Source organism: Gorilla gorilla, chromosome 10 (genome assembly GCF_029281585.2).
Source record: "Gorilla gorilla gorilla isolate KB3781 chromosome 10, NHGRI_mGorGor1-v2.1_pri, whole genome shotgun sequence".
In the NCBI taxonomy this organism is placed as follows: domain Eukaryota; kingdom Metazoa; phylum Chordata; class Mammalia; order Primates; family Hominidae; genus Gorilla; species Gorilla gorilla.
In genome coordinates this window covers 137710050-137724796 of record NC_073234.2, presented here as the reverse complement: position 1 = coordinate 137724796, position 14747 = coordinate 137710050, and the positions used below count along the sequence as shown (strand labels likewise).

Genomic DNA, 14747 nt, shown 5'->3' with positions numbered 1-14747 from the left:
AGAACAACAGCCTGTCCAGCAGTTGCTGCAGAATACTAAATAGGTGTGTATCACAACAGTGATGTGCTTTTTTGCTTATTAGAAACAAAACTAAAACTAAAAACAAACCTTAAAGAATAGCATAACCAATGATTCCCAGCCCAGCCAGATGTTCTCCAGGGAACTTGAAAAGTGATGCCTAGTTTGCCATGCCTAAACCTCGTTCCTGTTTATAGCCACAGTTCTGTCTCTGTGGGCCTCGGGGTATTTAATTTTACATAAATAAGGTTTTTATTTCTTTAAAAAAAAAAAACCCTTATGTAAGGAGTTATCAAGGACATGTGAAAAAATAAATAGGGCTTGTTCCTGCAGCATTCTGGCAAGGGAGCTGTGGCCTGGCACAGTGGTTCATGCCTGTAACCCCAGCACTTTGGGAGGCCAAAAAGGGAGGATCAGTTGAGCGCAAGAGTTTAAGACCAGCCTGGGCAACATAGTGAGACTATGTCTCCATTTAAAAAAAAAAAAAAAGGTCGGGTGCAGTGGCTCACGCCTGTAATCCCAGCACTTTGGGAGGCCAAGGCCGGTGGATCACTTGAGGTCAGGGTTCAAGACCAGCCTGGCAATACAAAAATTAGGTCGGGCACGGTGGCTTACACCTGTAATCCCAGCTCTTTGGGAGGCCGAGGTGGGCGGATCACGAAGTCAAGAGATTGAGACCATCCTGGCTAACATGGTGAAAGGTGAAACCCCGTCTCTACTAAAAATACAAAAATTAGCTGGGCATGGTGGCATGTGCCTGCAGTCCTAGCTACTCAGGAGGCTGAAGCGGGAGAATTGCCTGAACCCGGGAGGTGGAGGTTGTAGTGAGCCGAGATCGTGCCACTGCACTCCAGCCTGGTGACAGAGCAAGACTCAGTCTCAAAAAAAAAAAACAAAAAAGACTGGTATCTCCCTACATTTATGTAGCACTTCATAATTCACAAATTGATCTAATCTCAAAACAACCCAGTGAAATATAATGGTGGAGCTTGCATTTTTAAATGATGAAATTAGCTGGACATGGTGGCACGTGCCTGTAGTCCCAGCTACTCAGGAGGCTTAGGTGAGAGGATCACTTGAGCCCAGGTATTCAGTGCTGTAGTGCACTCTGATCATGCCTGAGAAGAGCTGCTGTACTCTAGCCTGGGCAACATAGTGAGACCCTGTCTCTAAAATAAAATAAATACATAAAACGATGAAACTAAAGCTCAAAAAGTTAGGCAAGTTGGCCAAGGACTCAGGACTAATAAAAGACAGGTGCAGGCTAAAGACTCAGATCATCAGATTTCTTATGCTGGTTCTCTTCTCAGTGAATTTTTAAGCTTTTTATTTATTTATTATTTATGTGTATCTTTTTAAAAAAGAGATGATGTACTTAATGATGAAGTCCTTATCATGTAACTTTAAGTAAATTACATGCCTTTCAAAATATGGTTAGGCATGGGATGCTTTTCATGGCTTAAAAAGATGGAACATGGCTAGGTGCAGTGGCTCACGCCTGTAATCCCAACACTTTGGGAGGCCGAGGCAGGTGGATCACCTGAGGTCAGGAGTGTGAGACCAGCCTGGCCAACATGGTGAAACCCCGTCTCTACTAAAAATACAAAAATAGCCGGGCGTGGTGGCGGGCATCTGTAGTCCCAGCTACTCAGGAGGCTGAGGCAGGAGAATCGCTTCAACCCGGGATGCAGAGGTTGCAGTGCGCCGAGATCGCGCCATTGCACTCCAGCCTGGGCAACAAGAGCAAAACTCCATCTCAAAAAAAAAAAAAAAAAAAAAAAAAAGATGAAACAAATTTGGGGGCCGTGAAGTTCTCTCTCCTACTTCTCTCTGTTCCTGTTTTATGTCCTCAATGTTTAGGAGGATGTCTCTTGAAAATCACTCTTAATTTTCATCAGAAATTATAGATAAAGATGACTTTTTCTGGGAGTGAAAATTTCACTCCTAGTTTATCATGTGTAGAAGTGTTTTTTGTTTGTTAATTAACCCTTATGGAAAGTTATTTCTGTTTTAGAAACCTGAATGTAAATGGATTTTAGATAATAGTTGGGGCCCTTCATTGCCTTCTAAAAGTCAGTTTGATAAAGGATTCATATGTAGGCCTATGCGTGTAATGGTTAAATAAATGTGTCAACCATTGAGTACCAAAAAGAACTTAATATACTATTAATTTAAAAAGCCTTGCAAATACTTACATTATGAGTATTTGAAATGTAGTTGGTCATGCAAGAACTGAGAGCTTAGTCAACACTTGAATTCAGAAGTGATCATTAAACGTACATAGTTAAGATAGTAATAGAATCACTATGGCCAAATGGTCATGATATTCAAGTGCAGAACTTACTCCCAACTGTAGGATTAAACTGGTTATCATGAAGAAATTAGTAGAATCCGGCTGGGTGCGGTGGGTCACGCCTGTAATCCCAGTGCTTTGGGAGGATCACCTGAGGTCAGGAGTTCAAGACCAGCCTGGCCAACATGGTGAAACCCCATCTCTACTAAAAATACAAAAATTAGCTGGGTGTGGTGGCGGGTGCCTGGAATCTCAGCTACTCAGGAGGCTGAGGCAGCAGAGTTGCTTTAACTCAGGAGGCGGAGGTTACAGTGAGCCGAGATCGCACCACTGCACTCCAGCCTGGGCAACAGAGTGAGATTCCATCTCAAAAAAAAAAAAAAAAAAAAGAAAGAAAAGAAAGAAAGAAAGAAAAAGAAAGGAATTAGTAGAATCCTTCTTTATTTGCTGTGGGGTTTTTTTTCTTTTTGTTTTTTGTTTTTTTGTAACTTTAAACATTGAGTTGCAAGCAGTATGTAGTAAAAAAATTTTTCCCCAAGCATAATAATCATTTCTTCGAAAAACTCTCAAGTTGGGTAAGCCTTTTAAAAACAGGCTCTAAGAGTCTAATGGGTAAAGCAGGGTATGCCTTGCGTTGCTCTAATTGCCAGAACTGGGGGAGTTTGTTCATCTGTGCCTCTGAAGCCTGATGCAGATTTGGGAGCTGGTTTGGTTGCTCCCTTCTCCAGGCTTTTTAATGTCAAAAGAAGGGGCTCCAAAGCCAAAGGCGCGAGGCATGGATTTTTGGAGTCAGAATTCATCCTGTCAGTGCCAATGCAGGATTTCTGTTAGGAGTAAAAACTGGTTTGACAATAAAGCCCCCAAATTCTGAGGAGGTCCCGTGCTACTTCAGCTCATCCGGCTCACTGTGGGTTGCTAACTGTCTGACTGTCTCCGAGCTTGCGCTACTTACCAATGCTCATTTCACCCCTCTCTTTTCCCTTTCCTACTCTTGCTTCCTTTGCTATATCTGTGTGTCTTTAATGGTAAGACTAAAGAAAGTCTATCCACGTTATAATAAATAAATTTCATATATTTTTAGTAAACCAAATTGTTGTATATATTTTTTGGCTGCCTTTGTCCCTCTGTGTCTTGCTTTTGTTTTGTAAAATATTCTCAGCAGTATATATATATATATATATACACAAACACACACATATATTTCCTTTTTATATCTATATACAGCAAAGAACTTCAGTGCAAATTTAGTCTCCTTACTGTATTTGCATTTCTCTTCATGGTTCTAATATTTGGTTCTTGTTATCTTGCATTTTTAAAGCTTGCCCAGTAACACTTTAAGGTATTTGCTTCATTACTGGAATTTGTTTCTTATATAAGTAGTAAGGAAAGAATCTGGGTAAAATGTTCCCTTGGGAGATGGAGAGAGAAAGATTTCTGTTCCCTCTATCCCTTCTTTCATGTTATGTTTATTTTCCCTTCTTGATTTTTTTTGGTAATACCAAGTCATTCCAGCTAATGGCTTAATACGATTTGTGACTCAGACGTCAGTAATGTTGGCATAGACGATGGTTTAATTTAGTCCCTCCTGGTGGTTTGCATAGTGGAATTGGAGCTTAGAGATGGCCTAAGAAGCTAGCAATGACAATAAGTCACAAAGATGAGCTGCCAGAGTCTACTTATCCTGTCATTTGGTGTATAAATCACAAGTCAAATTTCTTTCTTAACCATGCACGTGTTGGTAACTTGTATAAGAAGCATTCTGGCAGCCATCTCCTTAGAAAGCAGCCAGGCTGAGAGGTTGTGTGTGTATGCGATGATGAGCAGAGTTTGTTTGGTGGCCCCAGAGAAGGGCACCTGTCCCTTTTTCCTTCTGCCAGCTGGAGGTTTGTTTATCCCTCCCCAGCACTAAGCATCTGTGGGATCTTGGCCAAATAGAGTCCTGATTATAGGGAAATCTAAATCTCTTCTTGACAACCCCAAAATCCTGGTATTTTTTTAGTAAAAACATTTAAAATTACATTTTTTCAAATTTGAGTTGGATTTATAGCAAGTGAAGCTCTGGAAATCATTTTTTTAACAGAATCAACTACTAAATGCATTTAATAGAAACATAAGAAACCCAGGATTTTTTTTTTTTAGACGGGATCTTGCTCTGTTGCCCAGGCTGGAGTGCAGTGACACTATCACAGCTCACTACAACCTCAAGCTCCTGGGCTCAAGCCATCCTCCCGCCTCAGCTTCCCTAGTAGCTGGGACAACAAGCATGCGCTGCCATGCCTAGCTAATTTTTTTTTCTTTTGTAAGTTTCTGTAGAGACGGGGGTCTCACTGTGTCAACCAGGCTGGTCTCGAACTCCTGGCCTCAAGCGATCCTCCTGCCTTGGCCTCACAGAGTGCTGGGATGACATGGATGAGACACTGTGCCTGGCTGAAACCCAGGCTTTATTGCATCTTTGGATGACATCAGATATTTTTACTTCCCAGGTGGCAAAAAGCACCTGTACATTCCTTTCATTTAAGTTGCTGTTTTAACCTAAGCAAGAGCCTATGTCCTAACAAGGTTACTAGCTTAGTAATTTACCCGCACTGATGCCCACCCGTTTCCAGTGCGTGAGTAATGCTGGGGTTTTTAATTCAAGAAATTTCTGTCTCAGATTCTTTTCTTACTACTTCTCATTCTGGAGTGTAAGTGTAAGCCACACAATGAGATAAATACAACACTTATATTTTCATCTTTGTGTAGAGTTTCAATTTGCCATAAGTCATGAGATTTCTGTAACTTGTGTGCCGGATATCTTGGGTCTCACTAACCAGACATACATTCTGCCGTTTCTAACCTGGGCCTCAGTTTTCTGTTCCTCCAGTTGGTTCCAAAACAGACAACCAGTACATCCTCTGCATTTTCCCAGTTCCTTGGAATAGAACCAGGTGTGATTTGGCTTCTTGTTAAGGTTATGACCACTCACTGGTGACTGTGGTAATGTAGTGTCTTAGGTCGTATGGCCTGTGGCCTAGCCTAGGAAACTTTTCTCCAGTTTTGTTTTTCCTAAAGTATTTTTGTCATTTTCCTCTCGTGTTTCACACTGCATGTCATTTAAAAAACTTTTTATTTTAAAATAATTTTAGATTTCCAGAAGAGTTGCAAAAGTAGTGCATCCAGTTCTCACAGACCTTCCCCCAGCTGCCCCTAATTGAACATCCTACACAGCCCCGGCACCATCATCAAAACTGAGAAACTCCCATGAGCAGCATACTCTCAACTGAAACAAGGGACTTCATTCAGATTTCACCAGTTTGCTCACTAATGTCCTTTTGTGTTACAGCATCCAAACTAGGATCCCGCCTTGCAGTTAGTTGTCATATCTCCTTCGTCTTCTCTATATGTGACAGTTTCTCAGCCTTTTCTTGTATTTAATGACCTTGGCATTTTGAAATGCATGTAGTTTTTATAATAAAACTTTCAGTATGGCCGGCTCATGCCTGTAATCCCAGCACTTTGTGAGGCTGAGGTGGGCGGATCACTTGAGGTCAGGAGTTTGAGACCAGCCTGGTGACCAACATGGTGAAACCCCATCTCTACTAAAAATACAAAAATTAGCTGGGCGTGGTGGCGGGTGCCTGTAATCCCAGCTACTCAGGAGGCTGAGGCAGGAGAATCGCTTGAACCCAGGAGGTGGAGGTTGCAGTGAGCAGAGATCGCACCACTGCACTCCAGCCTGGGCAACAGAGCGAGACTCTGTCAAAAAAAAATTAAAAAAACACACAACTTTAAATAGGTACACATATGTAAACACTTGCTAGCCTGCTCTTTGGGCTGTTTTCACTGTGTCCTGCGTCCCTCCCTGTTCCTCCTTCGTCTTTCCCTTTCTCTTCCCACTCCCACAACCCTCTCATTAAAGGCCTCATCCCCGCCCTCTGCTGATAACCAAGTGCTGAGTCAGGCCGAGAACATAAACCAGGCGCTCTGAATTTCTCCTTCCAGGCTCCCCATGCTTTCATTCTGCACCTGAGAAAACCATTTTAACATTTTCTGTTCTAGCCTTTATGTAATTACCATTAATTTCTATGAGCTAATTTAATGTCCTCTTCATAGTCTATGGCTGGAAAGTAATAATCCTTCAGTTTGAGTAATAATAATAATCTTTACTACTGTTTTGGCCCATAACATCTTAAACACCCATTCTTGGAACTTGCTACAAAAGTTACTGAAATTAGTGAGAACCAATTGATATTTCCAGCATAAAGCTGCTCTGCATGACATCTGTATAACTGCTTTGCATGTGTGTATTTTAATTGTCGTTATTGCTTGGTAATAATTTATTCAAGAATTAACAAACTTCAACTTGGGGTTAGATTTTAGTAGAATATTGGGGAGGGTGCAACCGTTTTTTCTTTTTTAATTCTACCTCTTCCAAATTTATTAACTTGTTTCTTTAAGTTCAAATGGATACAATCACATGCAGACTCTGGCATGTCTATGCATAGGTAAACTTTTTCTCCCCTCACAGTAAGTAAAATTTCAAGTAAAATTTTGTGAGCATAATGGCCTTAACTCCCTATAAAACTTCCCTGTTATATATATTTTTTTACATTAACTAACATTAATTATGTGTTTGTTCTAGAACAGCTGTACACTGACCAGTCTGTCGGTTGATTTGTGGAACTTTTAACTCTTTGGTCTTTTAGAGAATCCAAGTTCATAAAAGACGCAGATGAAGAGAAAGCTTCCTTGCAGAAATCCATCAGTATAACTAGTGCCTTACTCACAGAAAAGGATGCCGAGCTGGAGAAACTGAGAAATGAGGTAGAGTACCACCCAGGGTGCACGAGCTTTCACGCGGCCTCCTTTTGTTCAAACCCTCAGCCTAAGCTAAACAACTGTGTTTCAGGTCACAGTGCTCAGGGGAGAAAACGCCTCTGCCAAGTCCTTGCATTCAGTTGTTCAGACTCTAGAGTCTGATAAGGTGAAGCTCGAGCTCAAGGTAAAGAACTTGGAGCTTCAACTCAAAGAAAACAAGAGGCAGCTCAGCAGCTCCTCAGGTAAAGGGCGCCTGCCCAGTGCTTGTCTGTACACCCCGCTTCCTCCCGAGGAGCCCTTTCTAGTAGAGATGCTCTTCGAAGACAGCTCTCATGCTGCCCTGACCCTGACTCTCCTTAGCTCTTCCACCACTTAATCAATCGAGGGCTAATCCCACGTGCCTGCCATCCCCGTTCCTGGGGCTTCTTGTGGTCTGTCAGTATTGTCACAAACCTACTGTGATGGCTGCCTGCTGCCATCCAGACTGGGGGGTCTTAAAGTACATAACAGTGCAGGAGAAGAGGTGGTCCCTTTGGTGAAGAAGGGTGGATTGCCTCTGTTCATTCAGATGGACGTGACAGGCATTCTAACCCAGGAGTTAGCAGGCCTGAGGGAGAGCACATGAAGGGCAAGGCTGGTGTCTGTGAGACCCTGTAGGGTCCCGCAAGGGGACACAAACTCATCCACATGTGCTGAAAGTGGTGCATCTGGGAAGTCCACAGGAAAATGAGTTTTGAACATAGGCCCTTTCACTGCAGTTTAGATTGTGATTAAAAATATACATATATTCTCCCTCCACTTGTTTTTTTTTTTTTTTTTCCTCAAATATAAGGTAATACAGACACTCAGGCAGATGAGGATGAAAGAGCCCAGGAGAGTCAGGTAATGTTCCTGCCTTATTGCTTTACTTTCTTGCTGTTTTTCAAAATCATTGAATCTTTTCGTTTATTTTCCTTCTCATTTGATGCCTTTTGTATCATTTAGTCTTTTGAATGGGTAATACATTCCTCTAGTCCAAACATTAAACAGAATTAAAAATATATACATTAAATGTCTTCCTCCAAACCTTCTCTCTCTTCTGCTCAGTTCCCAACCCTGCAAACAGTTAATTACTGTTATTTGTGTCTTTCCTTTTCAGAGATTTTTTAAAGTGTGTATATCAGCCAGCACTAATACAGTCTTCCCTCCCTTTTTTTTTAACATAAATAATGGCATACTACATAAACGGTTCTGCACTTATTTTTTTTATAGCTACGTAGTGTTCCATTATGTGGATTTACTATAATTTAGTCAGTTCCCTATTGGTTGACAATGACACTGGGATGTTTCTGATCCTTTGGGTGTATTATAAACAACGCTGTTAGGAATTATCTTGGGCAGCTATCATTTTATATATTAGTATTTCTGCAGGATGAATTCCTAGAAGTAGAATTGCTCTGTCAAAGGGTTTGTTACTCATCTAAACCTTAAAAAGACTGGTTTCTTGAAAACTCAGTCTCTTAAAGCGAAAATTAACAAAACAACTTTAGTTTTAAACTAAAAATGGGATTAGGCCAGGAATGGTGGCTTATCCCTGTAATTCCAGCACTTTGGGAGGCCAAGGTGGGATGATTGCTTGAGCCCAAAAGTTTGAGACCAACCTGGACATAGCGAGACCTCATCTCTACAAAAAAAAAAAAAAAAAAAAAAAAAAAAAAATCCTGCAGCCTGAGTGACAGAGCAACACCCTGTCTCAAAACAATTACTTAATTAAAAAAAAGTTTTTAAGGGCCTGGGCCAGGTGCAGTGGCTCACGCCTATAATTCCAGCTTTTTGGAAGGCTGTGGCAAGCGGACTGTTTGAGATCAGGAGATCGAGACCAGCCTGAGCAACAATGGCAAGACCCCATCTCTACAAAAAATAAAATTAGTTAGGCATGGCGCCATACTCCCGTAGTCCCAGTTACCCCAGAAGCTGAGGCAGGAGGATCACTTGAGTCCAGAAGGTTGAGGCTGCAGTGAGCCATGATCATGCCACTGCACTTAGCCCTGACTGACAAAGCAAGAACCTGTCTCAGAAAAAAAAAGGTGGGGTGGGGGGCCCGGGCACAGCAGCTCACACCTGCAATCCCAGCACTTTGGTAGGCCAAGGTAGGCAGATCGCTGGAGCCCGAGACCAGCCTGCGCAACATGGGCACTCCAAGCTGGGTGACAGAGCAAGGCCCTGTCTCAAAACAAACAAAAATTTGTAAAAAGGGATTATATAAAGGCAAACTATTCTGTACTTGGAAATATAATTGTATATAGCAACAAACATCTGTCTTTTAATTTTAATATACTTTGTATGTATTAGTCATGTTCAAAATTCAAAAGTACAAAAGCCACATTTTATATTTAAATAAAAGAAAAACTCACCTTGAGATTTTAGTTGCCAGACACCTCCTTTGAGGGGCACAAAACGATTCAACACTGTACAAACTTACTATGGATTAGCATTGTCCTCTTTGTATGTCTACTGGGCTTAATAACTAATAGTGTCTTCTCTTCCCCCTTCCTTTCTGCTTCGGTTTGTTTCATCTGCTGCTGACAACACTTTTCTTCCAATCAGCAAATGGTTCGTTTCATGTTTCCTAATTTGCGTGCACACGTGTGTGTGTGTGTGTGTGTGTGTGTGTGTGTGGTTTCCCACTATACTTATGTCCATTTTGTGGCTTTTTCTTCTTCCTGAAATGGAGCTCTTAACACGATAATGACTTAGAAAATGCACGTTGAGAAGTGAAGGTAGACTCAGCAGGTCTGCCTTCAGAGGTGGCCTCCATGATGCTGGGATATGCTGCAGAGAAAGACTGCAGTGATTGCTAACTTTGTTCATAACTCCCCAGCAGGAGAAAAAGACCAAATATTTCTTTAAAAAGTAAAATATTTATGTATATGTGTGTGTATATCTATATATATTTTAAATATTTTAAAGTGGGATCTTTCAATTTAGAGAAATTAGACTTTTTATTATTTGTAGAAGGAAGAAATTTTTTGTTTTTAAGTCAAAATGCCCTTTGATTGAAAGGAAATGTTCAGGACAAGAGCGGTCCCTCCTGTTGGCCATCTTGTTGTCCCCACTGCCCCAGTGCTCTTGGCATGGGCACTCTCCCTCTGGGTGGTACCTGAACACCGCCTTGTTGGCGTGCCTGGCTGTCTCTCCTAGGTTTGGAGGGAGCTTTAGCCTTCTCCATTTTCCCTGAGGACATGTTTATTTATTGCTCCACCATTATCAGTCAGTTGATAAATGACAGTCTGAAGGAAATTTCCATGTGACTTTTTCATATCTGCCAAACAGAAAAGTCCTGGATGGATTGTAGAGTTTAATGGAAAAACTAACCTTTTTATGCATTCTGTGTGTGTGTGTGTGTGTGTGTGTGTGTGTGTGTGTGTGTGTATTTTTTTTTTTTTTTTGAGATGGAGTCTTGCTCTGTTGCCCAGGCTGGAGTGCAATGGCGTAGTCATGGCTCACTGCAACGTCCGCCTCCTGGATTCAAGCGAGTTTCCAGCCTCAGCCTCCTGAGTAGCTGGGACTACAGGCGTAAGCCACCACACCCAGCTAATTTTTGTATTTTTACTACAGACAGGGTATCACTATGTTGGCCAGGTTGGTCTCGAACTCCTGACCTCAGATGATCCGCCTGCCTCCGTCTCCCAAAGTGTTGGGATTACAGGCGTGAGCCACCGCGCCTGGCCAATATTTTTTATGTGGTAGAATGAAAACAAACTTGTACCCATATATTCAGAAATATAAGAATATGACTTCTGGAGAATGCAAGATTTTTTTTTCCTATTTAAAAAAATGTTTCTTATATTTTTTCATGAATCAATAGCACTCCACCAACCCACAGATTTAGATGTTTAGGAATAATTTCAGCTGGGTACAGTGGCTCATGCCTGTAATCCCAACACTTTGGGAGGCCGAGGCAGGCGGATCACGAGGTCAGGAGTTTGAGACCATCCTGGACAATATGATGAAACCCCGTCTCTATTAAAAATACAAAAATTAGCTGGGTTTGGTGGCACGCGCCTATAGTCCCAGCTACTCGGGAGGCTGAGGCAGGAGAATCACTTGAACCTGGGAGGCAGAGGTCACAGTGAGCCGAGATCGAGCCATTGCACTCCAGCCTGGGCAACAGAGCAAGACTCCGTCTCATAAATAAATAAAATAATTAATTAATTAATTAATTCATGGCCTGGCACCGTGGCTCACACATGTATTCCCAGCACTTTGGGAGGCCAAGGCGGGTGGATCACCTGAGGTCAGGAGTTTGAGACCATCCTGGCCAACATGGCAAAACCCTGTCTCTACTAAAAATACAAAAATCAGCCAGGCATGGTGGCGCATGCCTGTAATCCCAGCTATTCAGGAGGCTGAGACAGTAGAATTGCTTGAACCCAGGAGACAGAGGCTGCAGTGAGCCGAGATCCTGCCACTGCACTCCAGCCTGGCAACAGAGCGAGGAAAAAAATTAATAATAATTTCATTTGCCTCAAAAACAAATGAAGTTTACCCATGTTATACCTAGAAACATTCAATGAAGTGTAATTTAAAATTTTTTTTAAATATAAAATAACATCTCCTCAGTAATGCACATTGAAGAACATTTGAAGAACAGTGAAGAACACACATCTGAAAGGTGTGAGGGGGTAAAAGAAACTGCCATAGCCTTACCACCTAGACATGGCCTCATTTAAGTTCAGCTCTTTACTCACACAATCTCAGCATGCCTGTCCTCCGGGAGAGTGAAAAGCATGGGTTCCTAATAGCCGCTGTTGGCCCCTTCTGCACACTTTGCCGCCAGAGCTTAAAGGTATAAACTTCATGACTTCTTGATGCTCCAGCTTATATATATTCTTGACATTTTACACATCTTTTTTTTTTTTAACAAATCAGATTGATTTCCTAAATTCAGTAATAGTGGACCTTCAAAGGAAGAATCAAGACCTCAAGATGAAGGTGGAGATGATGTCAGAAGCAGCCCTGAATGGGAACGGGGATGACCTAAACAATTATGACAGGTATTTCATATGAAGACATACTGATTGCTGTAATCCCAGCACTTTGGGAGGCCGAGGCGGGCGGACCACTTGAGGGTCAGGAGTTCGAGACCAGCCTGGCCAACATGATGAAATCTCGTCTCTACTAAAAATACAAAAGTTAGCCAGGCGTAGTGTTGCATGCCTGTAATCTCAGCTACTTGGGAGGCTGAGGCAGGAGAACTACTTGAGCCTTGGAGCTGGAGGTTGCAATGAGCCGAGATTGTGCCACTGTACTCCAACCTGGGTGACAGAGCAAGACCCTGTCTCAAAAAAAGCCATACTGATGGGAACCTTAGTTTCATCAAAATAAATATGTTTTTAAAGTGAGCTTCTCTAGGGGATTGTAAAAAGACGCAACAAAAAAAAACAAATGTTTTGTGGTTCCTTTGCCATAAATAGATTTCCATAAATCTGGCAAGTGAGTGAGAGGAGACTACAAATGCTTTGACATGAAGATTTTAAATGTGAGGCTGGCGTGGTGGCCACGACTGTAATCCCAGCACTCTGGGAGGCCGAGGTGGGCAGATCACCTGGGGTCAGGAGTTCGAGACCAACTTGGCTAACTTGGCAAAACCCCAGCTCTACTGAAAATACAAAAAAGTAACTGTGTGGGGTGGCACGCACCTGTAATCCAGCTACTTGGGAGGCTGAGGCAGGAGAATTGCTTTCACCCAGGAGGTGGAGATTGCAGTAAGCCAAGATCATGCCACTGCACTCCAGCCTGGGTGAGAGTCTGAGACTCCATCTCAAAAATAAAAAAAATACTTTAAATGTGGGATAATGCACTACTTATACTGGAGGCTCACAGACTTGGCCATAATTAGTTCTTGCTTAATTTTTAAGTTTTTTGCAAGTGTTCTTGTCTCTTCAGTTTCTTCTGATAAATTTTCTGATTTCACACATTAACATTTGTAGTGATGATCAGGAGAAACAGTCCAAGAAGAAACCTCGCCTCTTCTGTGACATTTGTGACTGCTTTGATCTCCACGACACAGAGGATTGTCCTACCCAGGCACAGATGTCAGAGGACCCTCCCCATTCCACACACCATGGCAGTCGGGGTGAGGAACGCCCATACTGTGAAATCTGTGAGATGTTTGGACACTGGGCCACCAACTGCAATGACGACGAAACCTTCTGATGAAGCCTCCAGTGGAGAACTGGGCTTGCTCAGACGCACTCGCATTGACACAACGTAACACCAGCATTGTGTGTGCAGACTTCAGGAGAACTCATGTTATTTTTTAACCCCGTCAACAAATCTAGGAAAATATTTTGATCTTCAACAAATTGCCCTTTAGTCTCCCCGTATGAGTTAGAATAATAAATATTTAGTAGGTGAGTTTTCACCTCGAATTTTATTTTCTTGATTTTTACATTTGAAGACATTGCACCAGATGCCATTACATTTATTGGCCCCCCGACCTTGTAGAAAAATCCCTACCCTCACAATACCTTATTTAAGTAACTTTAAATTATGCCGTTACTTTTCATATTTGCACTAAGATATTTCCAGGCTGCATTTGTATATTTAGATTTTTTGGTTAAGCTTTGACACTGGAATGAGTTGAAAAAATGTGCCATTTTGCATTTTCATCTACTCATTTAAAGTATTTTATTCTTATTCAAAGAAATACCTGAGCTCTTTGCACTACCTGTTATCAGTAGTGCCTTTACTTCAGGCTTGATAATACTTAGGTGTGATTATAAAATCATGAAGCAGGTAAAGGGAGGGGCAAGCCCCCAAACTGCTGTGGGGACATTTTATAATCTACATGCTGCACCCACTTAATCTACTGTGGTGTTTTGTTTATTAGTTTTGCATAATTTCAGCTTCTATATATTATAAGTATATATTTTTAAAAAATCTATATTTTGGGAAAAAAACATACACAATGTGTCTTTCTTTTTGGACATTTACCTTTTTGAAAAAGAAAACACTTAAAATGATCATTAGGACATAACAGACTAGGCCAGACATAGCATCTTGTGGCTTTGCAACCATTTTCATTTGTTTGTTTTCCTTTTATTTCTTAACCAGATTTAAATAACTGGAGGAATTTTCTCCAATTTTTTTTCCTTCTCTAGCAGGTATCCCCAGCAGTCAATTAACAATAAGCCAGTATAAAACACCTAAATAACCAATCTACAATCTTCCTTCACAAGTTTTTTTTACTGTTTTTAGATGAATGTACGATGAGAAATTCAACGTTAATAATTTTGGATTTTCTTATCACAAAAAAGAAAATGAAAGACCTCAAAGCACCTGAACAGTTTATCGACCAGTTTGAATCTATTTATCTTCATTTGAATGTCTTCTAGAATATGTAAAAAGTAATAAAATGTATCTTCCATGCTACATGTACAATAAGAACTTCTATAATTGTATATATGCCTTTGATGTATTTTCCCCTCAAGATTATCAACTGTGTGTTCGACAGTGAATATTAAATCTGTTACCAGTTGAAATTTTTGGTTATAAATGTAATACGAATTGTTTCACAAACAAAAAACATGTAAAGCAGTATTAAAATTTGGCCAAACAAGTGTTCTGTATCTACTTTAATAAATGGTTATTCTTT

The 14747-nt window shown here is 41.2% G+C and overlaps 1 protein-coding gene across 8 annotated transcripts in view; it reads left to right on the top strand.

Annotated features, from left to right (window-relative positions):
• The window catches only part of CLIP1 (CAP-Gly domain containing linker protein 1), a 152274-nt gene extending 137527 nt beyond the window's left edge, over positions 1-14747 (top strand). For 5 of the 8 annotated variants that reach the window (XM_031000649.3, XM_055358249.2, XM_031000648.3 and 2 more), the window contains 5 exons: positions 6997-7114; positions 7200-7350; positions 7941-7990; positions 12020-12144; positions 13081-14747. In XM_031000649.3, coding sequence (XP_030856509.1) covers positions 6997-7114; positions 7200-7350; positions 7941-7990; positions 12020-12144; positions 13081-13306 — 670 coding nt within the window. In that variant the 3' untranslated portion in view covers positions 13307-14747. Of the gene's footprint in view, positions 1-3629; positions 3651-6996; positions 7115-7199; positions 7351-7940; positions 7991-12019; positions 12145-13080 lie in introns of all 8 variants that reach the window. The other 3 variants (XM_055358251.2, XM_055358250.2, XM_055358247.2) reach the window with 1 other exon arrangement.